This window comes from Embiotoca jacksoni, unplaced genomic scaffold (genome assembly GCF_022577435.1).
Source record: "Embiotoca jacksoni isolate LCO1_2020_lvr unplaced genomic scaffold, fEmbJac1.0.p SCAF_54, whole genome shotgun sequence".
Taxonomy (NCBI): Eukaryota; Metazoa; Chordata; class Actinopteri; family Embiotocidae; genus Embiotoca; species Embiotoca jacksoni.
The window spans coordinates 150,250-177,958 of NW_027185408.1; the positions used below are offsets into that span (position 1 = coordinate 150,250).

General features: G+C 45.8%; 2 protein-coding genes and 1 long non-coding RNA gene across 3 annotated transcripts in view; all 3 read left to right on the top strand.

Annotated features, from left to right (window-relative positions):
- LOC138212251 (protein NLRC3-like) overlaps positions 1–27,475 on the top strand; it is a 45,281-nt gene extending 17,806 nt beyond the window's left edge. Inside the window, exons 6-13 of the mRNA XM_069172556.1 lie at positions 16,547–16,660; positions 18,583–18,637; positions 18,782–19,007; positions 19,268–21,047; positions 21,136–21,309; positions 21,431–21,604; positions 22,518–22,564; positions 26,599–27,475. Of these exons, the coding sequence (XP_069028657.1) occupies positions 16,547–16,660; positions 18,583–18,637; positions 18,782–19,007; positions 19,268–21,047; positions 21,136–21,309; positions 21,431–21,604; positions 22,518–22,564; positions 26,599–27,134 (3,106 nt within the window). The 3' untranslated portion in view covers positions 27,135–27,475. The remainder of the gene's footprint in view (positions 1–16,546; positions 16,661–18,582; positions 18,638–18,781; positions 19,008–19,267; positions 21,048–21,135; positions 21,310–21,430; positions 21,605–22,517; positions 22,565–26,598) is intronic.
- On the top strand, positions 4,431–4,903 carry LOC138212263 (uncharacterized). Its single transcript, XR_011179415.1, has 3 exons — positions 4,431–4,465; positions 4,557–4,606; positions 4,717–4,903. It is a non-coding gene; the product is annotated as an uncharacterized lncRNA (long non-coding RNA).
- LOC138212348 (uncharacterized) lies at positions 4,914–5,657 on the top strand. The gene is made up of 2 exons (XM_069172675.1): positions 4,914–5,182; positions 5,382–5,657. The coding sequence occupies exons 1-2, from the start codon at positions 4,976–4,978 to the stop codon at positions 5,655–5,657; spliced, it is 483 nt and encodes a 160-aa protein (XP_069028776.1). The 5' UTR covers positions 4,914–4,975.
- Positions 27,476–27,709: the final 234 nt, after the last annotated feature.

Below are 27,709 nucleotides of genomic sequence, written 5' to 3' on the forward strand. Positions count from 1 at the left end.
TTTGAAGACAGTTTGTCTTCAAAGAGGTGAGTTATTGTACAGTCTTATTGCAGTGGGCAGGAATAATCTCCTGTATCTGTCCTTGTGACTCTGGAGCGAGCTATCTTCTATCTTGGTTATAAGCTATCTTGGACATAAGATGGCGCTGCGCTAGCGGCAGCCTGTTGCAGCAGCTCCTCCCCGAGTGTGTTGTTATTAGTATTTTTTAATCCTTTCTCCTCTTCGGAGTTGTTGTTTTTGTTTTTCTTTCTCTCGTGTGTTAAGTTAACGGTCAGACAATGGACCGTAATTTTTCCACGTTTCTGGTTGGGGGCATTGTTATTGTTTACTCTCTTGATCAGCTGATCACGCTGAGTAGCCCTCTACTGCTGCTGCCCGGAGCGAGGCCTGAGATCCCCGTTGAACTTCGGAGAAGACGTCGGGGTTGCAGAGCTGGAGCTAAGATGAAGGTGAAGAGGAGGAAATATAAACCATCGGTACCGGAGATCTTAACGGGGGACGTGAGGTCGTTGGACAACAAGACGGACGAGCTCGGCGCTGGTAAAGACCCAGAGAGAGTACCGGGAGTGCAGCATCATGTGTTTCACCGAGACATGGCTGCACTCACATCTCCCGGACCACAGCGTGGCCGTACCCGACTTCAGGACCGTTCGGGGAGACGGAGACGTTGTTCGGAGCGGCAAGAAGAAAGGTGGAGGGATTGCAGTCTATGTGAACGAGAGGTGGTGTAATCCCGACCACATGTGTGTGAAGGAACGTTTCTGTAGCCCGGACATTGAACTGCTAGCCGTGGGGATGCGCCCTTATTATTTACTGAGGGAGTTCACGTCCGCCATTGTTATCGCTGTGTACGTTCCTCCATCAGCTGACGCAGAGGCAGCAGTGGACACCATCTACTCCACTGTGTCTAAACTGCAGACTCAGCATCCCGGTGCATTTTTGGCAGCTACTGGAGACTTTAACCAGTCTGGATAAAATACTGCCAACTTTGCACCAGTATATGAACTGCCCCACATGGAACAATTAAACTCTGGACTTACTGTATGCTAATGCCATGGATGCATACAGTACTACTGCCCCCCCCCCTTGGTAGATCAGACCACAACCTGGTCCTGCTGACTCCCAAGTATGTTCCTCTGGTGCAGAGGCAGCCTGTAACCACCAGGACTGTGAGGAGGTGGACACAGGAGGCTAAAGACGCCCTGCAGGACTGCTTTGAGTCCACGGACTGGAATGTGCTGTGTGGACCACATGGGGAGGACATCAACAGCAGGACGGACTGTATCACAGAATACATTAAATTCTGTGAACACACCACCGTACCATCCCGGACTGTAAAATGTTTCCCCAACAACAAGCCGTGGATCACCAGTGAGCTGAAAGTTCTTCTTAATAAGAAGAAAGCAGCCTTCAGGTCTGGGGACAGGGAGGAGCTCAGGAGAGTGCAGCGCCACCTGAAGGAGAAGATGAGGGAGTGCAAGGACTCCTACAGGAGGAAGCTGGAGGCCAAACTCCAGCAGAACAACGTGAGGGAGGTGTGGACCGGTATGAAGGAGATTACTGGGTTCAAGGGGAGAGAGAGACAACCAGGGTGAACCTGGATAGAGAGACAACCAGGGGGAACCTGGAGAGGAACAACCAGGGGGAACCTGGAGAGGAACAACCAGGGGGAACCTGGAGAGGTCAAATGAACTAAACTGTTTCTTCAACAGGTTTAGTTCACCACCCTCATCTGTCTCCTCCACACCTCACACCTCCCAAACACCTCTGCTGCCTCCCCCCCTCCCCCCTCTGCGCCCCCTGGTGAGCTGCATAGAGCCCTCAATCTCAAAGGGCCCTTCCTCCATCGACACCTTGACCCCCCCCCCCTCCCCCCTCTCTGTGACGACTGGCCAGGTTAGGAGACAGCTGGAGAGAATCCACCAGCGCAAGGCTGCAGGACCTGACGGCATCAGCCCCGTGGTCCTGAAGACCTGCGCCGTCCAGCTGGCTGAGGTCCTACAACACCTCTTCAACCTGAGCCTGAAGCAGGAGGAGGTCCCGGTGCTGTGGAAGACGTCATGTCTGGTTCCTGTCCCCAAGAAGACGACTCCATCTGGCCTCAACGACTACCGACCGGTTGCCCTCACATCTCATGTGATGAAGGTGCTGGAGAGGCTGGTCTTGGCCCACCTCAGGCCGCTGGTGAAATCTTCTCTGGACCCTCTGCAATTTGCATACCAGCCTCATGTGGGAGTGGACGATGCCATCATCTACCTGCTGCAACGAGCTCAGTCTCACCTGGATGGAACCGGTGACTCTGTGAGAATCACTTTCTTTGATTTTGTGCGATTCTGTGCTAGGTTATGTTTACAATAATACAACATATATGTATGCCATATCGTATTAATTATATATAGGTCGTATTATCAACTATATATCCTAAGGGGTAGACGAAAGGCTGTGGTTGTGAATGAAGGTGTAGACGAAAGGTGGTGAATGAAGGTGTAGACAACAGGGTGTGGTTGTGAATGTGTGAATGAGAGTGAAAGTACTGGGCCAAACCAAAAGGTCACAGGAGGAGGTGGGCAACCTGTGGGGTCACATACTGTTGTTCTTTGAGGCATAAACAGGAACAGACGGCTGTCGCGAGGACTCCAGGATGTGAAGGAAGACAACCACCACCTCCACCAACCAACAAAGGATCCATCAACACACATGACTTTTTGTTTTCAGTACTATAAGAAGACTGGGTCAGGGATAGTCAGGAGGTCAGACTTCGTGAACTGACACATACTTTGTTGCGGTCAGGGAAACATAGTCTGGACCCAGAGCTCTGTAAAATGGTAATTCTGCTGCTGTTAAATAAATATCTTGAAGCCTGACATATTCTCCTGTTGCCTCATTAAAGAACACGCAGGACTGGAGGCTGACACATATTGGCTTTGTACTAGCATGAGCCCAAGTCCAACAATTTCTCCAGTGCATTCAACACCATCCAACCACTGCTACTGAGTGAGAAGCTGCGGGTGGTGGGGGTGGACGCGTCCACCGTCTCCTGGATCAATGACTACCTGACAGGCAGACCACAGTTTGTCCGTCTGGGCAGTGTGCTGTCTGATACGGTGGTCAGTGGTACTGGAGCTCCTCAGGGAACTGTTCTGTCTCCTTCCTGTTCACCTTATACACAACTGACTTCCAGAACAACTCAGAGTCAAGACATCTGCAGAAGTTCTCTGATGACTCTGCAGTGGTAGGATGTATAAGGGATGGGCGGGAGGAGGAGTACAGGGCAGTAGTGGAGGACTTTGTGGAGTGGGCGGGAAGAAATCACCTCCTCCTGAACGTGGCCAAGACCAGAGAGATGGTGGTCGACTTCAGGAGGAAGACAACCGCTGAGAGTTCTGGGAGAGGAGGTGGACATGGTTGAGGAGTACAAGTACCTGGGTGTGTCCATTGACAACAGACTGAACTGGAAGACCAACATCAATGCTGTCTACAAGAAGGTGATGAGTCGACTCTTTTTCTTGAGGAAACTTCAATACTTCAATGTGTGCAGCGAGATGTTGGAGATGTTCTACCATCTGTTGTGGCCAGTGCTTTGTACTTCACTGGGGTCTGCTGGGGGAGCAGCATTGGAGCCGGTGACACCAACAGACTTAACAAACTGGTTAAGAAGGCCGGCTCCATCATCGACTACAATCTGGACAGCCTGGAAAAGGTGGTGGAGAGGAGGACGCTGAACAAACTATTGTCCATATTGGATAATCCTGACCACCCTCTCCACCACCTGCTGCAGGGACAGAGGAGCACTTTCTCTAAAAGATTCCTCCAGCTCCGCTGTCACAAGGACAGATACAGGAGATCATTCCTGATACAGGAGATCATTCCAGATACAGGAGATCATTCCTGATACAGGAGATCATTCCTGATACAGGAGATCATTCCAGATACAGGAGATCATTCCTGATACAGGAGATCATTCCAGATACAGGAGATCATTCCTGATACAGGAGATCATTCCTGATACAGGAGATCATTCCAGATACAGGAGATCATTCCTGATACAGGAGATCATTCCTGATACAGGAGATCATTCCAGATACAGGAGATCATTCCTGATACAGGAGATCATTCCTGATACAGGAGATCATTCCTGCCCACTGCAATAAGACTGTACAATAACTCAACTCTGGCAAAATCCATCACAGTACAAAAACACTTGACTGTGTTTCTTGGTTTGTTGTATATAATATATATAGATATATAATGTACTGTATATACTGTGCATTTTATATTTATATTTTTTACTGCTATTTACTACTAATTTATTGCTTTTCTATTCGATTATTTTATTCTATTATTATCTTATTGCTTCTGTATGCTGCTGTAGCGGAAAAATGTCCCCTCTGGGATTAATAAAGTAAATACCTACCTACCTACCTTGACCAATCAGATGTCCTCCGACGGACAGGCTCAGAGCGTGGTGGGTGTGCGTCTCCGTGGTAACGGTTTAATAACGCAGCGTTATCCTGTTTTTTAAACCTCGCTAACACCCTCTATGCTCTCTGTCCCAGCCGTCTGTGGAGTGCCCGTTAAAAATGTCTCTGAACAGGACGACCGTGACGTAAGTGGACGGTTTCAGTTTTAGGATCTTTTTTTTAGATTGTATTGTGTTGTTTTTAATTAGTTGACTCAAATAACTCCAGGATGTCTCATCCACGGTCTCCTCCGCAGAGTGTCCCGCTCGGAGACGTCGGGGACGATCCCGTCCGGCCGGAGCTCCGGGGTTCAGAACGTGTCCGAGTACCTGGAGGACGAACTCGTCTGCGAAGGATCCGAACTTTGTTTCGAGGAGGTCCGAGCTCAGAAATACTTCCGTAAACTCCAGGAGAGACGGGAGGAGCAGGAGGAGGAGGAGGAGCGGAGGGAAACAGGTGAGTCAGCGCTTTCTCAATCTACCGTTTAAAAAGAAAAACCTTCATTAAGTGAGATTATGACGTGGTTTTTGGTTTGGCTTGAAGCGGAGAAGGAGCAGAAGGAGCAGAAGGAGCAGAGGGAGCAGAAGGAGCAGAAGGAGCAGAAGGAGCAGAAGGAGCAGAAGGAGCAGAAGGAGGGAGTCCGCAGCCTGACAGGTTTGCTGGAGATAATGAACCAGGATCTGGGGTGTTTCGGTGTTTCAGGACCGGCTGAGTCTCAGGAGGTGAAACTTCAAACTCCTTCAATGCTGCATTAACAGTTAAATATAAAAACTACAACAGAGTAAAAAGTAAAGAGACAATTAAATATTTATTCAATCAAAGGCTGCTTTTAAACATCTGAAACCTGGTATGTCTGGTTCTTCAACATTTAAGCAGGAAACTCATCTCATGAGAAAACATCCTTTTCCTTGTTTTTTTCAGCTCTGTGCAGCAGAACCAGCCACCAGTGGGAACCCGGATCCTTCCCAGCATGCCTCTGGGTGTCCCCGACCCTCCGACCGCCTGAGCAGCAGGAACTCTCTGGGCCTGAGGTTGCACACCGAGCCGGCCTTCATCCACGAGGCCGCCGAACCTCCTCCTCCTCCTCCTCCTCCTCCTCCGCAGACAGACGCTCTGCGCTCTGAGATTTCCCATCATGCCTCTGTGCCGGCAGATGCGGAGCCGCCGCTCCACGAACCCGCCGATGTTCCCCACTAGGACGCCGGAGAACCGGAGGAGGCCGACGGCACGCAGCAGTGAGTCGAGTCCTCCTGCAGCGCGTCGGCCATCTGAGAATCTTTTCTTTCTTCATCTTGTTTTTGTTTTTTGTTTCTCAGAGACGTCGGTGAACCGCCAGCAGAGCAGAAACTGGACGGTAAGTAAACCGCCCGTTCACCAGCAAGCTCCTCCCCCTTTCTGTCCCTCTCAGCTTCCTGTGACCGTCCCCACACCTCCCTCTCTCTCTCTGCGTCTCCCTCAGTGTCTCACGGCGGGACGTCCGACCTGTCTCACGTCACTCCCAACACCTCCCTGGGCTTCGTTCAGGCCACGCCCTCCAGGGTGCCGTCGCCCACCGTCAACAGGAGGGAGGCGCTGGGTGAGCACAACCGTCGGATGGGGAGGGGGGAGGAGGTGAAACTCAGGGAAAACTCCTCAGATTACATCTCAGTGTTGCTATGGAAACGTAAATAGAGCTAACCCTACTTTTACTGTGAATTCACCGCAGCTCTCCGAGCGCACCGTTTCTAGTTGACGTAGTTTGTCCGGCGCCATCGAACCGTCTCCGTGTCGTCTCTCAGGTGTGATCAGGGACACGTTCGCGGCCCCGACGTTCCTCCGAGACCCGTTCGGCGACGCCTCGGCGCTCCACGCCGCCGAGCGGGAGTTGGACGCCGGCGGCCCGACGAACGGTAAATACGCAGCGAACTGTGTTTGTTTACATGAAGAACATTTCTACAAGTGGAATCTGTCACCTGTGTTGAACATCAACTTCTGAACTATTAAATATGATTATTATTGTCAGTATTCACCTCAACTGAAGCCAGTTTCCTGCTGACCTTCATCCTCCTTTATGATTGACAGGAGGCCCCTCCTCGTGCATCAGCCCCCCTCCGCTGCCCCGTTCACCATCTTCCAGGACAACAACCACAAACAAAACGGAAGGTAAACAAAACAACAACTCAATCACGTGTTTTGGTCAGACTGACTTGTAGTCAGTGGAGCTCCGTTTCCACGGCAACACACGGGGTTTGACTAAGAAGTGGAAAACAAAAGCAGGTGTTTCTTTCCCGCTGCTAATGCTAACGTTAGCTCGTCGCTGCTCGTGACACCGACAGGCCGCCGCGCGCACGAGCCTCCAACCCGCCCGGAGGCTAACCGTGTCCGGGGAACGTTTCGAGGAAATGTCCGCAGTAGCCGGGCGTCGTTACACATCCGGTGCACATTAGACAGATCTCCGGCCGTCTGTTTGACCGTCCGTCCGTCGACGCGGGCCCGTTTTCTTTTTCAAAATGCCGGCCGGTCACGTCGACGAGCTGCTCCGGTCGCTAACGAGCGGCCCCCGTCGGTGCGACCGCATCCGCCGTTACAGCGTGTAAAACACGGAGCACGAGCTCCACGGACAAACACCGGCGTCCTTTCTGCGCACTCACCACGCGAATGTAACCTGGATGCACGATGCAGATCCTCCGTGTTGAAGGGGAAGTATTCACGCCGGTGCTTCCTCGGGCTGCTTCCTTTACTCCCGGTCAAACAAAATGGCGGCCACGTAACGTCGCGAGCTCTGCTCTCCCCCTCTCGCCCCCCTCCTCCCTCCTCCCGCATGCGAGGGGTTTCTTACAGGGCTTCTCACGGGCTGCTCTGGTTTCGGACATCCGGCCGGCAGTAAGGCTGACCCGGGACTGAGTTTAATTACAGCTTGATATCAAGCGGCACCAGAAAATCATTGTTGATCAACTTATGCAGACACGAATCCACATGAAAGGTTGTTGATGGAACTGACGTCATCATTTAATGTGAGAAATATCTGAGGTTACGATTCAGTCTGCCCGCAAACACACAAATAAATATACAAATACAACACACTTTCTGTCTGTTGGCTCTGAAATGTGTTTTAATCTTGCTTGTTGTCTGTTTTTGTCTGAAGGTTTTGTCATTTTTCTTTGGTTTATTTAATTGAGGTTTTTTTTTTATTATTATTGTTATTTGTTACCACTTGAACATTTTGCATCATTTTTACATCACAGTAGATATGTCTCTTTCTACATTCACACCGATGAAATACAATGCCATTCATTACATGTTAAAGGTGCAGTGGGTGCAGAGCATTTAAAAAAAACTTTGGTTTTTACTTCTGAAATTGAAAACGTTATGTGTTGTTGGACTTTTCGGGCTCATGCTAGTACAACACCAACATGTGTCAGCCCCCAGTCCTACGTATTCTTTAATGAGGCAACAGGAGAGAATCTTCTGGTCTCAAAAGCATTTAATATAAAAGCATCAGAGTATCAGATCTCCAGCTAGGAGCCCAGATTATGTGTCCCTGACAACAACAGAGTGTCAGTTCTTGAAGTCTGACTGACTGTCTGTCCCTGGCTCCTGTATTATATAGTCCATTGTATAGGTAGTTCCTCTGGGGTGGTGGCTTCCTTCAATTGGCTCTCTACCCGGTGTGTTGTCTGCCATGAGTTGGCTGCATGTCGGTAGCCTTGGCCGGGTACCTGGCGCCGTGATGTCCTCAACAGTCGCTGCCTATCTGGAGTTGTCCCCGAGACAGTGTCTGTGCTGCGGAGATTTAGCAAACAACAGTGAAATATCAGACAGTGAAATTCCCACAATTCCCCCTTTTGGTCTCCCAGGGAGACCAACACCACCGTCTAGACCATTTTTGTTTTATGTTATATATTATATTTGTTCTATAGCCAACCTTCTAGATGTGACCGTCCAATTCTTCCTTGTATTGTCAGTAAAAGCGTTTCCTAACAAGACCTTGTAACCTTCTTCTTCTCCGTTCACATCACATGACCGCTCATAGACATTTTCTACCATATTTCATAAATTGCAGAAAATGTTATAACATGAAATCACTTTAGGTTAATATTATAAAATAGTCAATAAAACATTTTTAGTGTCTTCACTGCTGATCCTTAAGATCAGCCGTCACCTGAGCCAGCGTCCGCTGGGGAGGTTCTGCTGCCGTGCACTGTGACCAGTGGTACCAGTCCTCTCCTTCACTCTGTATGGTCCGGTCCACCGTGGTTCCGACCACTTCCTCTTGATCACCTTCAGAAGGACCCACTCCGTTGTGTGAGGCGTTCCAGGTTCGCCGCCCCCTTTGGCCTTCGCCACCTGTGTAGAAAAACCTGACACCAAAGCTGTTAGTTGATCATAGGATGGCTTATATTTCATCCAGGAACTTGTTTTGATCATCACCGGGTTTCCTGCGCCTGGACCCGGAAACTTCTGTCCAGTCCACAGCTCAAACGGTGTGAAACCCGTAGCTGCGTTCACTGAGCTTCTTACTGCCATCAATGCTACTGGTGGAGCCTCCACCCAGGACAGCTTGGTTTGAGCACACACTTTACTGATTTTACTTTTCAGTGTCTGATTCATCCTTCCTACCCTCCCCTGTGACTGAGGGTTTCTATCACAGATTTCTATAGTAGCCTTTGCTTGATCTTGGAAACCACTTATCAGTGTATACTATTGATGGTGATGATACATTTATTTTCTTCTTCTCCAAAGACATTCATCATAGTTTTGTACCTGGCTGGGCAGGATGTTGATTTTGATTTTGGTGGAGATTTTTATTGCCATAGACTTTGATGTATTTTCCATGGGTGTTTTATCAGTTATGTAAATTGTGTGCGATGTCATGATAAAACTGGTTCAAAATTTGAATTTGTTTAGTCTGTTGTTTGTAAAAAATAATGCAAATACAGAGCAGTTTATAGTCTATCGAGTCCTAATATAAGAATGATTTTTCAGTCAATTTGATCACTGTTTTTGCATCCTCTTTTTTAGCAGGTATTGCCTCTGGCCAGCCAGTGTATGCATCCACGGCTACCAGGAGGTACCTGTGTCCTCCCATGTTGTCTGCCATGTTTATGCCTTCATGTGTGTATGTGATGTGTGGTGATGTCAGTGTTTTGTCCAGCCTGGTCTGTCTTAGTGATGACATGGTGAACGCTGTGCCACGACTGTGTGTGTGGTGAGTACTATCAGTTGATGGAAAATTTTAGCCACTCCTGCTGCATGTCGTGTGCATGGGGGATGTCTGGCTTCTGTGGCGTCCAATGTGACGCTCACGTACATCAGGACATTCCTGTCTCCCCCTTTTTCTGAAACAGCACATCATTTGCTGTCTGGGCTGTTTCAGAAACATCCAGATAGAATGGATCTTTGTAGTCAGAGACAGCCAGATCAGAAGCAGTGCTAAGAGCGGTTTTGAGTGATATAAACGCCATTTCAGCCTGTATGGTCCAGATTAAGGCGGCAGTAAGGTTCCTCCTAGTCTTTTGCTCATTACCTTTTCTTTTATTTATTTTATGTTGTGGTCCTAATGTTCTATTATTATTTATCTACTTATTCTAATCCGCCCTTCTACTTCTGGTGTGACTACCGCTCTCCTATACTACACTGTCTTTGGGCCTCTTTAAACTTTAACTTTTACGTCTTAAATCTCAGTATTCTCTTATTTTCTTTGATCTATCTCATCCTTAACTTTGATCTATTAACTTCGTTCTATCTTTTCTATTAACTCATCTCTAACTAATCTCATATTATTTTAAGTTGGTTTATTTTACTTTATCTTATCCAATCAAACAACTATTCTTCTGAGACAGGTACTGTTTCAGAAGTTGAATTGCTTGTTCATCAGACTTCCTATTTGATTGTTTAACGCATGTTTCCACATCACCGCCCCCTTTGATCCTCTGTAGTATTCTGTTGTTAGCGTCTCCTATCAGTGATCACCTGACAGGTATGAAAGGAGTTGGAGTCGGTGGAGTCTGTCGAGGTCAGCCAACTGTTTCTGACACCCAGGTTGTCCGTGCCTCCCGTACTTGTGCCACCGGATCCGTCTCGGTGTTTTACTGCCTCTTGTCATGATTTCAGTGTCTTTTCTTTTTTGGTTTTTATTTTGATGCCTGTTGCTGGTGGTTGCTCCGAGGATACTGTTTGTCTCTGTCCTCACTCTCTCTGTCCACTTCTTGCGGTGCAGACATGGTGCTGGTCTACTGTATTGCCTCCTTTGCTCTCAGGGTGTCTTGACTGTGTTGTCCCAGAGTTTCATCTTCCTCTGCACTGGCAGAGTCCTCCTGCTTCCCTCTCTGGCTACCACCCAAACCCTCTCAATCTGTCCGTGATCTTTGCATCTTATAATATCTCTCGTTTTTACTGTGGGTTTGTTTGATTTTCCCACCTTAGGGCTCTCACAGGACTGTGATGCAGATTTTGCTGTCTCTAACCTAATTTTCTCCTTTACTCTCCCCATTGTTTTGTGTCCTTTTTACTTATCAGTAGCTTTTGCGTCTGGCGTCATCTAATTGGAGTTTCAAAAGCTGAGCCTGTGTCTGTCTCAGCTCCTCCTCCTGTTGCTTTTTCCTCTGTTATCTCTATGCTATCACTTATCTCAGGTTATTCTTGTTTATTCGTGTATTTTCTTCAATCATAAAGAATCAAATTGATTAATTTATGTTTATATTTATTTATGTTATTTATTTATTCTATTAAAAGAATAAAAAAATCATAAAGTAAAATCATAACCCCATATTTGTCTGTTTCTCTTTTTTTTAATTTAATTGGCTTCCTTAACCATATTGCTTCTCTGTCTTTTTTATTATTTTATTTTTAACTCTCACTATTATTAATTGTTCCCGTTCTTTTATTTATATATTATTACATTCTGGATTATTCTCGTCATTTGTCTGTCTCAGTTGTTCTAAGTTTTTGTTTGTTTTAGCACGATCTTTCAGCGTTAGTTTTACTCTGTTCTGATTTTATTTTTCGCTTACTTCAATTTTTTTTTATTTCTGACTGAGATCCTGTCTCTGTTTATGTTATCCTTCTCTCTCAGTAATTTTGTTCATCTGGTCTTTTCTTCACCTGCTCTTTCTGTTTACTCTCCCACACTTGCTGTGTGGCTCCGCCTGCTAATGCCATATTATGCAAACTTCTTCTCCTATCCTGCATCTCTTTAATGACAAACATGGGCACCTGCACTTGTGGTGGGGGCTCATATGGCGGAGGTGTAGGGGCCGATGTCAAGTCAGGGTCAAGTCTTGCTATCACCGTTGTCTTAGGGGTGTCACTTTTTGCCGGAGCGGTCATGGTTGATTGTGGATCGGTCCTGGTTTGTGTTCGTCGTCCTTTTGTTTTACTTTCATTCAACACTACCACACAGTGGTAATTCAACACACACGTGGAGATTGAGTGTGAATGACTCCTTTAGGTCAATTTGTGGATCTAATGAGACAAGCTTCTAGGCTGAATAACTTCAGTCCGGTCTCACTCTAGGGATCGCCCCAGATACCACACATCTTTTAATTCACGCTCACTTCTCCACCAACACCACCCTTTGTCCCCACAGAACAAGAACTTGCAGACACTGGCTGTCTCTATAAACTTGCTTAGTCCTTGGAAGCCACCCACATTTCCCCGTATTTAAATGCTTTCAACAATCTTCAATTTCACTTCAACATCAGACTGCAGTGGTCAGTTCGTCATAAAAAAATTAATGACCTCACACACGTTGTATCGCCGGGCCTCTTTAAGTTTACGCCTTATACAACGATCTTTCGCTCCGACTCTTAACGGAGGCAGGTCTGTAACCCTGGGTCTTTGCTACGACTCCAACGTAGACGGGACTCCAACCGTTGGGTTTTTTGGAGGATTATAACCTCTCTAGTTTCCAAACCCTACCATGGGCCTCTAACCCCTACTTTTATTACTCTCCTCCGTTACTCTGTTGCTTCACTAGGAGTTTAGATACACACCATGACAACAATATAATTTGACAATATCCAATCGCAGAGCTTTGTTTTAACAGGTGTCTGCTTACCTTCTTAGATGTGGCGCCACTGTTGTCAGACATGATCACCGCTCCGTTGTCCTCTATTGTCTTGGTTGGATTGCCGTTCCTCACTCCGTCCTCATCACGTCGGGGTCACCAAATTGTTGGACTTTTCGGGCTTATGCTAGTACAACACCAACATGTGTCAGCCCCCAGTCCTGCGTATTCTTTAATGAGGCAACAGGAGAGAATCGGCTGGTCTCAAAAGCATTTAATATAAAAGCATCAGAGTATCAGATCTCTAGCTAGGAGCCCAGATTATGTGTCCCTGACAACAACAGAGTCAGTTCTTGAAGTCTGACTGACTGTCTGTCCCTGGCTCCTATATTATATAGTACATTGTATAGGTAGTTCCTCTGGGGTGGTGGCTTCCTTCAATTGGCTCTCTGCCTGGTGTGTTGTCTGCCATGAGTTGGCTGCATGTCGGTAGCCGTGGCCGGGTACCTGGCGCCGTGATGTCTCCAACAGTCGCTGCCTATCTGGAGTTGTCCCCGAGACAGTGTCTGTGCTGCGGAGATTTAGCAAACAACAGTGAAATATCAGACAGTGAAATTCCCACAGTGTTCAGTTCATTAGAATATACTTTTCTGTCCAATTAAAATATCAAAGTATTTATTAGGGTTTACAATAATAATAATTTAGTAAAAAGTTAGACGTAAAGATAGAAAAGTTCTATAATTAAAATCCAACAATTACAAGAATTATTTGTAAAGCCAGTCGTCCCGCTAATTTTTAATACATCCGCAGCAGAAGAGTTAAATTACTTGTTTTTTGTGTTTTTTTAAGGACTTCTTAAAACTCCAAGTGGAATAGATATCGAAGGAAAACCACAGACTGATTAGAAAACTGTTCTCTGGGTCTGAAAAGTGAAGCCATGAAGTACAATACCTCTACGGGCCACTAGGGGCTCCAAAAACCACCTGTCTCCAATAGACTCCCATTCAAAAAGCATCAAGTTCTCTCCTGAAATACAAAGTCAGCAGATCTTAAGTCATTATGGTGACATGAGATGAACTCCCTCCTTCAGATTCATCAGATATTAGGACTCAAACATGTTTAATGGGCACCAGTCAGGTTTTCTGCTCTAGGTGGGCGGGGCATAGTGTCCCCTCGCTCCTCCCCAGCACGTCCAAATATGGTCACCTCTGGCTGCAAAGATGGAGACAGCTGAAATGTCAGACTGGAGGCTTCACAAACCGACAGGTGACGTCACGGTTGGTTGCTGTATGAATGAATGTCCTCACAAAGATAGAAAAACATGAATGTGTCTGTGTTATATTTGATGACATCATTATATTTGACAGATTAATGGAACAATAATGAATAATGGAGTGAAGCTGATCTGTTGGTTTTGCCAAATGCATCAACTTGTTTGAATTTTTATTTCCTTGTTGGACAATAAATCTGATTAAACACTGATATCTTTATGATGCAGCTGATAAGGAGTTATGATGTCTGTTAATGTTTAATCTTTATTCCAAAGGTCTGAAGGATCAGATTTCCTGGAAGAAGACTTCAGTCTGAAGAAGTCAGAGAGCTGAGAGACGTCTGAACTCGTCCTGCTGTCCGCTCCATGTTTCTTCTTTCTCTGCTCGGTTTCCATCTTAAAGCTGCTGATGAACTTCTTCACTCGCCGGCTTCACGACGATTATTTCCTCCATCAGAAGGTAACAAACAGTTTCCATCTTCATCTGATAGGTTTTTGACATGGAACCGGTCCGATCAATAAAAATGACGTCGCTGTCTGTCAGATCAACGCTGACTCTTCTGAAGCAGCTCCTGAACTTTTAAACCCAGCTCAGTTTTCCTGAACTCGTTCTGTGTTTTCTGTTGCGACCGCATGAAGAGTCGACATGTTCAGTAACTTTGAAACCGTCGATCATTTTAACGGCCCGTGTGATTCAGTTAGTGGGGAGCGTTCACTGTCCGGTCTGACGTTGTTCACAGCTGGACTGGTTGGTTATTAACAGGTAATAAAGTCATCAAATATGTGACAGTCAGTCAGAGATCTTTGAAAATGTTCACAGTGAGGAGGAAACAGAAACACGTTCAATTCTCTTTCTGGAATAACGGAGCATGTTTTTCACATCATGTCTGCATCATGTGTTCAGAAACATGTTTTACATTCTCACTGTCTCACTGATGAATGTTTTGCTGTAGATGATGTGGGATTCATAAAAAAACAACACGGTTCAAAGTTCTTTTATTGCAGCTATAAAATGATAAAACCTTCTGTGATGACATCGTTATCATCCATCAATGATTAAACAGCAAAGACATCAAATACGACACGACTACAGAAACAGTTTAAAAAGATGTTTTTCACTGAGGTCATGTTTCAACATCAGCGACTCTTAGAAACTACAGCTGTGTTGAATGTTTTCATGGATCTGTTCAGACTCTCTCAGCTCTTTGTTGAGCTTCAACACAGATGGAGGCGTCGCTGAAAAACAGCCTCAGCTCCTCCAAATGGAGCAGATTTTACAAGTCAAAGAAAATATGAACTTTTAGAGAAAAGTTACAGCCTGTTTAGGTTTAATACTTTTACAGACTCTCTGTTCTTTCCTTCTTTCATGTAGCAGATAGAAATATTGACTTTTATCTTTGGACTCTGAGATATTTTATTTTCTTGTGATCAGAGTTGAACTCTGGTTTTCTGTCATCTTGAAGTTTCCAGACTTTGACAGTGAGGTTCTGAGAGGATGACGAAGACGTCAGACTGATGATGAAGCAGAATCAGCAGCAGCTTCTCTCTCTGTGTTTCCTCTGCAGGTGAAGGTAGAACGACTCTGTGACGGGATCTGAATTCACCTGGTGAGGATTTCATTCACTTCTGCCTGAATTCATCACATCACCTCCTTTAAACAAGTGAAATATAACTTTTAGCAGGTAGATCAGAAAAACACACCTGGACAGAAATGAAGAGAGTTCATGTTGTTTCCTAACATCCATCCTCAGTGGAAATCTGAACAGGATCTGAACTGTGTTTACTTTGGCGCCCTCTGGTGGTGGAATCCAGAGTGACACTGTTGTAGTGTGAATGTTGTTGTACGTACTGAGCAGGTTGTTGTGTTTGTGTGAAGCTGTGGGCTCTGCTATGGACCAGTGGGAGGACAGAGAGGACGGAGTCCGTCCCTCTAAAACCACTCTGTGTGGGGAACATGAGAGCCGGACCGAAGCTCAGAGGTGAGACGACCGTCTCTAACTGTCCACGACTCTTCTCCACGTCACAGCTCAGCACTCACATCACTGCACCATCATTATTCTCACTCAGAGCTCTGTGTGTTCTGTTGAAGAACAAAGCAGCAGCTCAGACCTGCTGGACCTGGACATGGACATGGACATGGACCTGGACCTGGACCTGAACCTGAACCTGGACAAGGACCTGCTCCCAGCTGTGTGTCCATGAAGAGTGACCGGTCTATGGACAAACCTATTTTCTTCAAAGATGGACACCAGTCTGTTGAACAAAGGTAATAATGTTTAAAGTTTGTCTTTTGGTTTCAAACCCTCCTGATGTCATAACGTCTTTGTGTTGAACTTATTATTCACCTCGATAAAAGATTGGAGACATCTGGAGAGACAGTTGGCAGCTTGGACAGATGATCTCAGGCAGTTGAATCTGTATGTTCGTTGAAAGGAACCAAACTGTCTTCACACAGAGACTCAGAAGGAAATCTGTTCAGGGAGCTGGAGAGGAGGAAGAGTTGTCTGTAACAAGTAACCCTGCATGACGTGGTCTTACAGTCAGAAACCTCAGAGCAGGCCATCATGTTTGAGCTGACAGTGAAGATCAAATTAAAGAGGCCCACAAGAAGAAAATGGTCAAAGATCACAGGGGTGGGATCACCTCAGCTCAGAGGATCAAAGGACGTCAGACTCAGATTCTTTAGTCTCTTTAGTTCAGCAATGCCAGTTTGTTGGAACTGCAGGTTCATGGAAACACACTGGATGTATTCATGTTTCTGTTAGCGTCCAACAAAACACACAATCTGCAGGGTTAAAACTGAAAGCTCCACATCTCTGTTTCCATCAGGATCCTTCAGCAGGAACCAGATTCTCCTGAACCCAGCTGTGTGTCCATGAAGAGTGACCGGTCGATGGGAGGACTTATAGACTTCAAAGATGGACACCAGTCAGTTGAACAAAGGTAATAATGTGGAAAAATGAAGCTTTCTAGCTGGACCTGTATTCAGGCAGCTGCTTGTTAACCCTCCTGTTATGTTTGTTTCTTCGGTACAGCAATGATGTTCCCGGGTCAATGTGACCTGGTGCATGTTTAATCATCCAAAAGTTGTCAGAAACCAAAGAATCCTACTAAATATAGTTTGTACCTCATCACCAACACCATTACTAACAATTCAATCAGTGTTTAGTTGAATGGAGTTATTCACCCCTCCATAGATCATAGTTCAATGAAGATAACTCACTCGTTTTCATGAAAAATACATGTTCAAACTAGTTTTTAGGTACACTGGAAAAACCTAGATATAAATCTCATTATTCTACCATAACATGTATTTTATCCTCAATTTTATTTGCATCTTGAAATGTTCTTTTTTTCATGGGGTGATGTAGATAAATAGAGATGAGACACCTCTGCTGTTCAGGGTCATATTGACCCGCTCACTCAAAATCAAGCCAAATGAGTCATAAGGATTGTGTTTCATCCAGCTCCTTCCACTTCTCCCCCAAAACATGTGTCCCTTCTAGATTAGTCATTTCTACAATGACTTTCTGTATTGAGTTTTGAATGACCAGCTCAAAAGCTGACTTGATGTCTGTGATACGAGTCACTACCATCCTGGTTGGACCTGGCTCTGTCTTTACAATGTTTTTGACAGACAGTCTCAGCTGATGTGTATCAGGTGAGGATGACCGCTGTATTTCATGATTTGTTGACACGAATGTCTCGCTTGGAGGAACAGGTTTATCACTTTCCTCATCTGATGGTTCATAATCAGTCCCATTATAATCTGAATTGACCTCAACATGGTCTTCATCTTCAGACACATCCTCCTCTATTTCACTGTCGTGATCAAGGATGTGCTCCAGAGCCTCCAGGGCGGTCATCCTTTAGTTTCTGTTGCTCATGTTGTCCTACAGTAAGCTGCTGAGTTGTATCTGCAGAGTGTATAGTTGGTAGGACTCCTAAGACACCATTTTGTATGTTTCGGCCCTCTCCTGCTAAGTGTGGGTGGAGGTTTCCTGCAGGAAAGAAAAGGTTCACTTCAAAATAGTATCTGTATTTCTAACACAGGTGGTAGTTAGAAAGAGAGAGTGTGAGATTGGGATGAAATAGGGTGTGTGTGTGTGTGTGTCTGTGTGTCTGTGTGTGTGTGTGTGTCTGTGTGTGTGTGTGTGTGTGTGTGTGTGAGTGAGTGAGTGAGTGAGTGAGTGAGTGTGTGAGTGAGTGAGTGTGTGTGAGTGAGTGAGTGAGTGAGTGAGTGAGTGAGTGTGTGTGTGTGTGTGTGTGTGTGTGTGTGTGTGTGTGTGTGTGTGTGTGAGAGAGAAATGTGGTGAAACATGGTGGGAGGAAGTAAGAAAGACTGTCTCACATTTTCAAAGAAAGAAATGATCTAAACTTGACACTTTTGACCCCTTACAGCCTCAACTTTCACTGCCGGGTCAAATTGACCCGAACATCATCTCTGTAATATAAACCTGCAGGGAGGGGTTGCAAATACATGATATTAAAAAAAAAAAATTGTATTTACATTGATTAAACTAATTAAGGCAAGCAGAAGAAGTTTGATACAGAAAAAGTACTTCAGGCTGAGCTTTGAGTGAGTTTTTTTGAATCATGAAGCAGCAACAGAGAATCTCCTGCACATCACCTGCAGGGTTTAAACCCACTGAATCCAAAGGTTGATAAAAGTCTGAAGATCAAAGGTAAGAATGAGAAATACTGGCATCTGACTGGATTAGTGATTTAAAATGGATGTTTTGTCTTCCTGTTCAGCTTCTGTCAGGTGTTGGTTGTCTTGGTAACTAAAAACATGAAGTCTCTTTACTTTATGTTTCTGGATTAATTGTGACCAAACATCTTGTGTTTTGATGTTGACTTTACAGAGTTGATCAGCAGGACTCAGACGTTCCTGAAACAAACCTGGACTCCATATTTCTGGTGTGTAAACACACAAACTAAATAGTGAATTACCAAAACTCACATTCTCCCTGCTGCACTCTGTAGACCAGCAGGATTTCAGTCCATATTTAAAATGATCTGATACGTTCTGTGTATTAAAGTTGATATATTTCTCTGTTTCAGCTGCTTGAGGAGAACATGATCAGTTTTGTAAAGAACGAGCTGAAGAAGATGCAGAAAATTCTGAGTCTAGATTACCCAGAATGCTTAGAGAGTCAGAGTGAGGATGAGGAGGTGTTGGAGGGTGAGGATGAAGAGCAGAGGAGGAGCAGAGAGTCATTTCTGAAGATCACACTACACTTCCTGAGGAGGCTGAAGCAGGAGGAGCTGGCTGACCGTCTGCAGAGCAGTAAGAGGATTTTAACAGCTGGAACATGATGGAAAGAGGAAACATGGGAGAAACTTAGATTTACAAACTCTGCTGTTAATATGATGCAAACATCTTCATCACATCTGTGAATTCTTCTGGACTGAAAACAGTCAGAAACTGTTTGTCCACAACTGATGTGAAGAAATTATTTCATGGAGACAAAATAATTACAATTTTAAAAAGTTTGTGTTCAGGTTTACTGAGACATTCACTTGTTGTTTGTTTGTTTGTTTGTTTAGGAATTGTTGTTCCAGAGTGTCGACAACATCTTCAATCTAACCTGAGGAAGAAGTTCCAGAGTGTGTTTGAGGGGATTTCTAAAGCAGGAAACCGAACCCTTCTGAATGACATGTACACAGAGCTGTACATCACAGAGGGAGGGACTGCAGAGGTCAATGATCAACATGAGGTCAGACAGATTGAAACAACATCCAGGAAACCAGACAGACCAGAAACAACCATCAGACAAGAAGACATCTTTAAAGACTCACCTGGAAGACATGAACCAATCAGAACAGTGCTGACAAAGGGAGTGGCTGGCATCGGGAAGACAGTGTTAACACAGAAGTTCACTCTGGACTGGGCTGAAGACAAAACCAACCACAACATCCAGTTCATGTTTCCGTTCACTTTCAGAGAGCTGAATGTGCTGAAAGAGAGAAAGTTCAGTTTGGTGGAACTGGTTCATCTCTTCTTCACTGAAACCAAAGCAGCAGGAATCTGCAGCTTTGAACACTTCCAGGTTGTGTTCATCTTTGACGGTCTGGATGAGTGTCGACTTCCTCTGGACTTCCACAACAATGAGATCCTGACTGATGTTACAGAGTCCACCTCAGTGGATGTGCTGCTGACCAACCTCATCAGGGGGAAACTGCTTCCCTCCGCTCGCCTCTGGATAACCACACGACCTGCAGCGGCCAATCAGATCCCTGCCGAGTGTGTCGGCATGGTGACAGAGGTCAGAGGGTTCACTGACCCGCAGAAGGAGGAGTACTTCAGGAGGAGGTTCAGAGATGAGGAGCAGGCCAGCAGCATCATCTCCCACATCAAGACATCCAGAAGCCTCCAGATCATGTGCCACATCCCGGTCTTCTCCTGGATCACTGCTACAGTTCTGGAGGACGTGTTGAAAAGAAGAGACGGAGGAGAGCTGCCCAAGACCCTGACGGAGATGTTCATCCACTTCCTGGTGGTTCAGGCCAAAGTGAAGCAGGTCAAGTATGATGGAGGAGCTGAGACAGATCCACACTGGAATGAAAAGAGCAGGAAGATGATGGAGTCTCTGGGAAAACTGGCTTTTGATCAGCTGCAGAAAGGAAACCTGATCTTCTATGAATCCGACCTGACAGAGTGTGGCATCGATATCAGAGCAGCCTCAGTGTACTCAGGAGTGTTCACCCAGATCTTTAAAGAGGAGAGCGGGCTGTACCAGGACAAGGTGTTCTGCTTCGTCCATCTGAGCGTTCAGGAGTTTCTGGCTGCTCTTCACGTCCATCTGACCTTCATCAATTCTGCTGTCAACCTGCTGGAAAAACAACAAACCAAAGAGAAACCTGATCCAACACTTTTCTACCAGACTGCTGTGGACGAAGCATTAAAGAGTCCTAATGGACACTTAGATTTGTTCCTCCGCTTCCTTCTGGGTCTTTCACTGCAAACCAATCAGACTCTCCTACGAGGCCTGCTGACACAGACAGGAAGTAGCTCACAGACCAATCAGAAAACAGTCCAGTACATCAAGGAGAAGATCAGTGAGAATCTGTCTGCAGAGAGAAGCATCAATCTGTTCCACTGTCTGAATGAACTGAATGATCGTTCTCTAGTGAATGAGATCCAATGGTACCTGAGATCAGGGCATCTCTCCACAGATAAACTGTCTCCTGCTCAGTGGTCAGCTCTGGTCTTCATCTTACTGTCATCAGAAGAACATCTGGATGTGTTTGACCTGAAGAAATACTCTGCTTCAGAGGAGGCTCTTCTGAGGATGCTGCCAGTGGTCAAAGCCTCCAACAAAGCTCTGTACGAGGATTTATCAACCATTTCAAACATGTTTCATTTTGTAAATAACAAACAAAACAGTTTGTGTTCATTGTTAATTCTTCTCTAGGCTGATTGGCTGTAACCTGTCAGAGAGAAGCTGTGAAGCTCTGTCCTCAGTTCTCAGCTCCCAGTCCTCCTGTCTGAGAGATCTGGACCTGAGTAACAACGAACTGAATGATTCAGGAGTGAAGCTTCTTTCTGCTGGTCTGGAGAGTCCTCACTGTAAACTGGAGACTCTCAGGTCAGGAAATATCTGGTTGTTGATCAGTTAAATTATCTTTAAAGTTCATGTTGGTGCAGATGTTCAACATCTAGGATTTCCCTTCTTGTTTCTGGAGTTGATGATATTTTTCTGACTCCAGTCTGTCAGGTTGTCTGATCTCAGAGGAAGGCTGTGCTTTTCTTGCCTCAGCTCTGAGCTCCAACCCCTCCCATCTGAGAGAGCTGGACCTGAGCTACAATCATCCAGGAGATTCAGGAGTGAAACTGCTGTCTGCTGGTCTGGAGGATCCTCACTGGAGACTGGACACTCTCAGGTATGGACAGACAACCAGAGCTCACACAGTGCAGGTTTGTCTCATTGATTTGACTTCACGTGTTGTTGCTCAGGTCCATCATCATGAAGGATGACTTGTTTCTCTAGTTTCTGTTCAGAGGAGTGAGGAGGTCTGAGTTAGGAAACATGTGGATCCTCAGAAGTCTTTTATCAAATGGAAACAGCTGTTCATTAGAAACATTGTGAAGTTGGTGTCAAATCCTTCTCATCTTGAACCATGTTATCAGCCTGGCTGTAGGGACGACAGTGTTCATCAGTCGATCACCACTTTGGTCCAAACTGATTCATTTCAACAACTAATAAACATGAGATGAACTTCAGTTCACACAAATTTGAGAAGTTCAGGACTCAAAGTTCAGCCTCAGTCTTCACTCTGAAATCCAGTCGTTTTTATATGAAGTTCTAAAATCAAGTCAGTTTTATTTTACAGTCCAGAGTCACAACTTTTCCTCCCAGAGCTTCAGTCTCTACAGCTGACTCCCTCCATCATTACACCCTCGATTCTGAACATGTAAATTACACAAACCAACTGAACGTGGTGGTTGGACTGATCTGTGAACAGTCTGAAAACAGTTCAGCTGTTCATGTGAATGTTGGTCAAACTGTTCATCTTAAGGCACAACATGCAGAGACCAATATTTCACAAGTGGGAGGACATCAATAAAAACAGAGCAGATCAGTGGAGACTGAGCTCTCTGATTATTTCTACATCACTTCTTCTTCTTCAGGTGTTTTCCTCACAGACAGCAGTGAAAACATCAGAGACAGTTGACACTGATGAGTTTCAGCCTGTTTCTGTGTCTCACTGACAAACTGAGGAACTCTGCTTCATGTTGAACAGCAGTTAGGACTCCTGTTGGATAGAAAATCATTGTGACTGTTTCTTCCTCCAGGGTGGACCATGGTGGAGAGCAGAGGTTAAAACCTGGTCTGAGGAAGTGTAAGTTTGACTGATACATGTTACATTATATTACATTACATTTAGCTGACGCTTTTGTCCAACGCGACTTCCAATAAGTACATTTGAACCATGAGGGTACAAACCCAGAACAACAAGAATTAAGAAAATACAATTTCTTCAAGAAAGCCAAACTACAAGGTGCTAAAAGTAAGTTCCATTTTAAGCTACTAAAGTTCTCCTATTCAAGGTAAAGTCTGAAGAGGTGTGTTTTTAGTTTGTGGTGGAAGATGTACAGAGTTTCTGTTGTCCTGATGTCGTTGGGGAGCTCATTTCACCATTTAGAAGCCAGGACAGCAAACAGTCGTGATTTTGTAGAGTGTTTAGCTCAGTGAGGAGCAACAAGCTGATTGGCCGATGCAGAGCGGAGTGAACGGGCTGGGATGTAAGGTTGGACCATGTCCTGGATGTAGACTGGACCTGATCTGTTCACATCACGGTACGCAAGTACCAATATTTTGAAACGGATGCGGGCGGCTACTGGTAACCAGTGAAGGGAGTGGAAGATGAGGAGGAGGAGTGAATTTCGGGAGGTTGAAGACGAGTCGAGCTGCTGCATTCTGGATGAGCTGCAGAGGTCGGATGGTACTAACAGGTAGACCTGCCAGGAGGGAGTTACAGTAGTCTAGGCGTGAGATGACATTAAACCTGTACCAGAACCTGGACCAGCGCCACTTTCTGAGTGAGAAGAGGACGTATTCTCCTGATGTTGTGCAGCATGTATCTACAGGAACGTGTTGTTGCAGTGATGTTGGCAGTAAGAGAGAGTTGACTATCGAGTGTCACCGAGGTTCTCAGGAGTCAGGGTCGGGGATAACAGAGTTGTTGAAGGTAGTAGTCAGGTCGAGGGTGGGAGAGTCTTTCTCTGGAAGGAAGAGCAGTTCAGTCTTGTGGAGGTTGATTTTCAGGTAGTGTGAGGACATCCACTGAGAGATGTCAGTCAGACAGACAGAGATTCATGCTGCTACCTGTGTTTCAGATCGGGGAAAAGAGAGGATCAGTTGGGTGTCATCAGCAAAGCTGTGGTAGGAAAAGACATGCGAGATAATGACAGAGCCGAGAGAGTTGGTGTACAGAGAGAAGAGGAGGGGACCCAGGACGGAGCCTTGAGGGACACTCGCAGTGAGAGGACAAGGTTCAGACACAGATCCTCTCCAAGTTACCCGGTAGGTGAGGTCGTTGAGGTAGGATGAGAACAGGGAGAGAGCAGAGCCTGAGACACCGAGGTCCTGAAGGAGGAAAGAAGGATCTGGTGGTTCACTGTGTCAAATGCAGCAGAAGGTCCAGAAGGATCAGGACAGAGGACAGAGAGGCTGCTCTAGCAGTGTGAAGCTGATCAGAGACAGAAGGAGGACGGTCTCTGTTGAGTGGTCTGTTGAAAGCAGACTGGTGGTCAAGAAGGTTATTATGGTGGAGATAGGAGGAGAGTTGGTTAAAGATAGCTCGCTCCAGAGTTTTGTAAAGAAAGTAAAGAAGAGAGACGGTCTGTAGTTGTTTACTTCAGACGGGTTGAGGGGGGGTTTCTTCAGGAGAGGGTTCACTCTCTCCTTCAGAGAGTTCAGGAAACAGACCGTTGACAGAGAAGTGGTGATGAGATGGAGAGAAAAGGAAGAAGGTCAGGAGCAATAGACTGGAGAATGTGAGATGGGATGGGGTCAAGGGGGCAGGTGGTTGGGGGGGGGAGGTTACCAAGGTAACAACTTGATTGGGAGACGGGGGGTGAAAGAGGAAAGTGAAGGGGATGAAGATGAAGATGATGGACACGTAGTTACAGAAGCTGGGTTTGAAAATGAGGACCATATATCATCTATCTTATTAGTAAAGTAGTTGACAAAGTGGCTTGGTAGAAGGGAGGAAGGAGGAGAGGGGGGGGGGGGTCAAGGAGGTTTGAAAAGATGGAGAAGAGGTTTTTGTGTTTGGAAAATGAGGATTGAATCCTGGTTTGGTAGAAAAAACTTTTGGCTGCAGAAATAGAGGCAGAGAAAGAGGAGAGGAGAGATTGATAAGTGAGCAGGTCGTCAGGGTGGTTAGATTTTCTACATTTCCTTTCTGCTGCTCTCATAGTGTCTCTCAGACAACCCCGGAGCTGGGGAGGACTGGAGGACATGGAGGAGGACAGAGACAATCAAGAGAGGAAGACAGAGGAGAAAGGAGAGTGTCTGTGGCTGAGTTAGGATGCATGAGGGAGAAAGAGTCAGTTGAAGGGAGGGCAGATAAAACAGAGGAGGGAGAGAGGAGGGGGAGAGGAGGGGGAGAGGAGGAGAGAGAGAGGTGGGAGAGAGGAGGGGGTAAGGAGGAGGAGGGAGAAAGGAGTTAGAGAGAAGGAGGAGGAGGGAGAGAGGAGGTAGAGAGGAGGGGGACAGGAGGGGGAGAGTAGGAGGAGAGGAGGGAGAGAGGAGGAGGGGGAGAGGAAGAGGAGAGGAGGAGGAGAGGAGGATTAGAGGGCGAGAGGAGGAGGAGAGGAGTTAGAGAGGAGGGAGAGAGGGAGTGAATGTTGTGACTGACAGGTCCAGAGTCTGTTGATGTGGTCAGGTTGTCAGTTTGAGAGAGTCAGAGATAAAGAAGTGGTCGGAGACATGAAGTGGAGTTACAGTGAGGTTAGATGTGGAGCAGTTTCTGGTGAAATATAGTCCAGGTGGTTCCAACCTTTGTGAGGAGGAGAGGAAGGACTGAGGGAGACAGCAAAGGAAGACAGGAAAAGGAAAAGGTCAGATGACTTCTCTGTCTGGATGTTAAAGTCACCCAGAAGGACAAGTGGAGGACCATTTTCTGGGAAGTTTGACAGGAGGACGTCTAATTCATCCAAGAAATCTCCCAAAGAACCTGGAGGACGGTAGAGGACAACAATGTTTAATTGGACCGGATGAGAAGCTGTCACAGCATGAAACTCAAAAGACAGTGAGGTAGGAAGTGGAAGTGGGGAAAATAGAAAAACTCCATTTGGGGGAGATGAATAAACCTGTACCACCTCCTCCCTCCTCCTCCCCTACCAGGAGGTCTGGGGGTGAGGCTGAAGGAGAAGGCAGAGGAGAGAGCAGCAGGGTGGATGTGTTGTCCGGTGTGATCCAGGTCTCAGTGAGACCAAGGAAGTCCAGCGATTGCTGGATATCAAAGCCAGAGATGAAGTCTGTCTTCAGCTGACTGTCAGTTCCAGAGTCCTCCTGTGACGAGGTGTTGGGTATGTGTGGAACGGGTGGGATAGATAAGAGAGGAAAGGTTACGGTGTTGGTGTGAACGAGTGGGAGGCTGATAGTATCTACCAGTAGATATACGCACAGGTACGGAAAGTACACACACATTCAGATAGCAGTAGTTATACTCAGCGTCCCCCGGAGACTCCAACAAAAGACTCCTTTGTCTCCGTCCTCCGAGTCTTCGTACGACGAGCCCTCACAGACGCTGAAGCTGACTCTTCAAACACTTCCTGGTTTTCCAACAGGGTTGGCTACAGCTGGTCAGACCACACCCCCTGCTCGTTAGGCCTCCCGTCACCAGGTGTTACAAATGGGCAGCAATAGAAACTCACCACTGATTTCTAAACAAAGAAAACTTTCACACAGTCTCTAAATTTGGTCCCAAACTGTTCCCGGAGAGTCTTTTTACCTCAAACGGTAGAAAGTAAAATACAACTTAGTCCTTAATAGAATTGGAATAAAAGACCATCAGTTTAACTCTAAACTTGTTCTCTTTGACTCTCAGTTACTTGAGTGAAAACAAGAATCCAATCACAAACAATTCCAGCTACCAAAAACCATCCAAGCTTTATCAGTCAAGATATCCTAAAACAGCAGATGCAATAATAAACTTGATCAGAGAAGCGTATTTAAAGATTCTACTTTGCCTTAGTTCAAGTGATCCAGCTGGATGTCGTCCCCCAAAAGTCAAAGCCTGACAAAAAGTATCATCATTAAACTTTCTATGAACGAACAACAAGTCAGGAAGTAAAGAAAGAAAAAAGCCATCAGATGTGTCAGATGATAAACTGCAGCTGTGTCGTGTCTTTTTCTCTCCATCAGATTTCTGTGAACTTGAACTGGACACAAACTCAGTAAACAGAAAACTCAAACTGTCTGACAACAACAGGAAGGTGACGAAGGTGAAAGAAGATCAGTCATATCCTGATCATCCAGACAGATTTAACTGGTGGCCTCAGCTGCTTTGTAGAACTGGTCTGACTGGTCGCTGTTACTGGGAGGTCGAGTGGAGAGGAAGGGTTGATATAGCAGTGAGTTACAGAGGAATCAGAAGGAGAGGACACAGTAATGACTGCAGGTTTGGAGGGAACGATCAGTCCTGGAGTCTGAACTGCTCTGATGATGGTCTTTACTCTGTCTGGCACAATAAGAGAAAAATATTAATCTCCTCCTCCTCCTCCTCCTCCAACAGAGTAGCAGTGTATGTGGACTGTCCTGCTGGCACTCTGTCCTTCTACAGAATCTCCTCTGACACTCTGATCCACCTCCACACCTTCAACACCACATTCACTGAACCTCTGTATCCTGGATTTTGGTTCTGGTCATTTGGTTCCTCAGTGTCTCTGTGTTCTCTGTAGGAGGAAGAGTCTGTGGAAGTGACAGCAGCTTTAAATGTTGATGGTGGATGAAGTTTCTCTTTGGTTCACCGTTGAATCACTGATTGTGATGTCACAATATGTTTTGTGTCAGAAGTAGTGAAATGATGTCCTCACCTCTGAACTTTGACCTTCACTTCCATGTGGACAGATGAAGGTCAAACTGAGCTCTTTGGCTGATAAACATCAGCAGATTCTGGAAACCTGCTGCAAGACGGCCTGAAAATAACTTTTACACTCGTCATGAATCCTGTTGAAATGTTTTCTGTGTTTGAGTTGATGAAATAAAACGTGAATATTTGAATAAAGTTTCATTTAAAGTGTGTTTTCTGCCGGGTTGTTTAATATGTTGTTAGAACAAACTGAGTCCACCCCTGTGTGATCTCCCTGAAAGGTTCTGCTTCTGTTCTGCTTCTTAATGTGAGAAAACCAACAACGACGTCACCCGTCGGTTTGTGAACGGATGTTTTAAACCCTCCGTTATGACATTCAGCCGTCGCCATCTCCGCCAGAAATGACCATATTTGGACGAGCTGGGGAGGAGGGAGGGGTCTAAC

What these genes read in the sequence shown, in the direction of transcription:
- LOC138212348 (XM_069172675.1), top strand. Translation starts at nt 4,976, where the DNA reads ATGACGTGGTTTTTGGTTTGGCTTGAAGCGGAGAAGGAGCAGAAGGAG. An exon ending in GACCGGCTGAGTCTCAGGAG is followed by an intron (nt 5,183 to 5,381) that starts GTGAAACTTCAA and finishes TGTTTTTTTCAG; the next exon opens with CTCTGTGCAGCAGAACCAGC.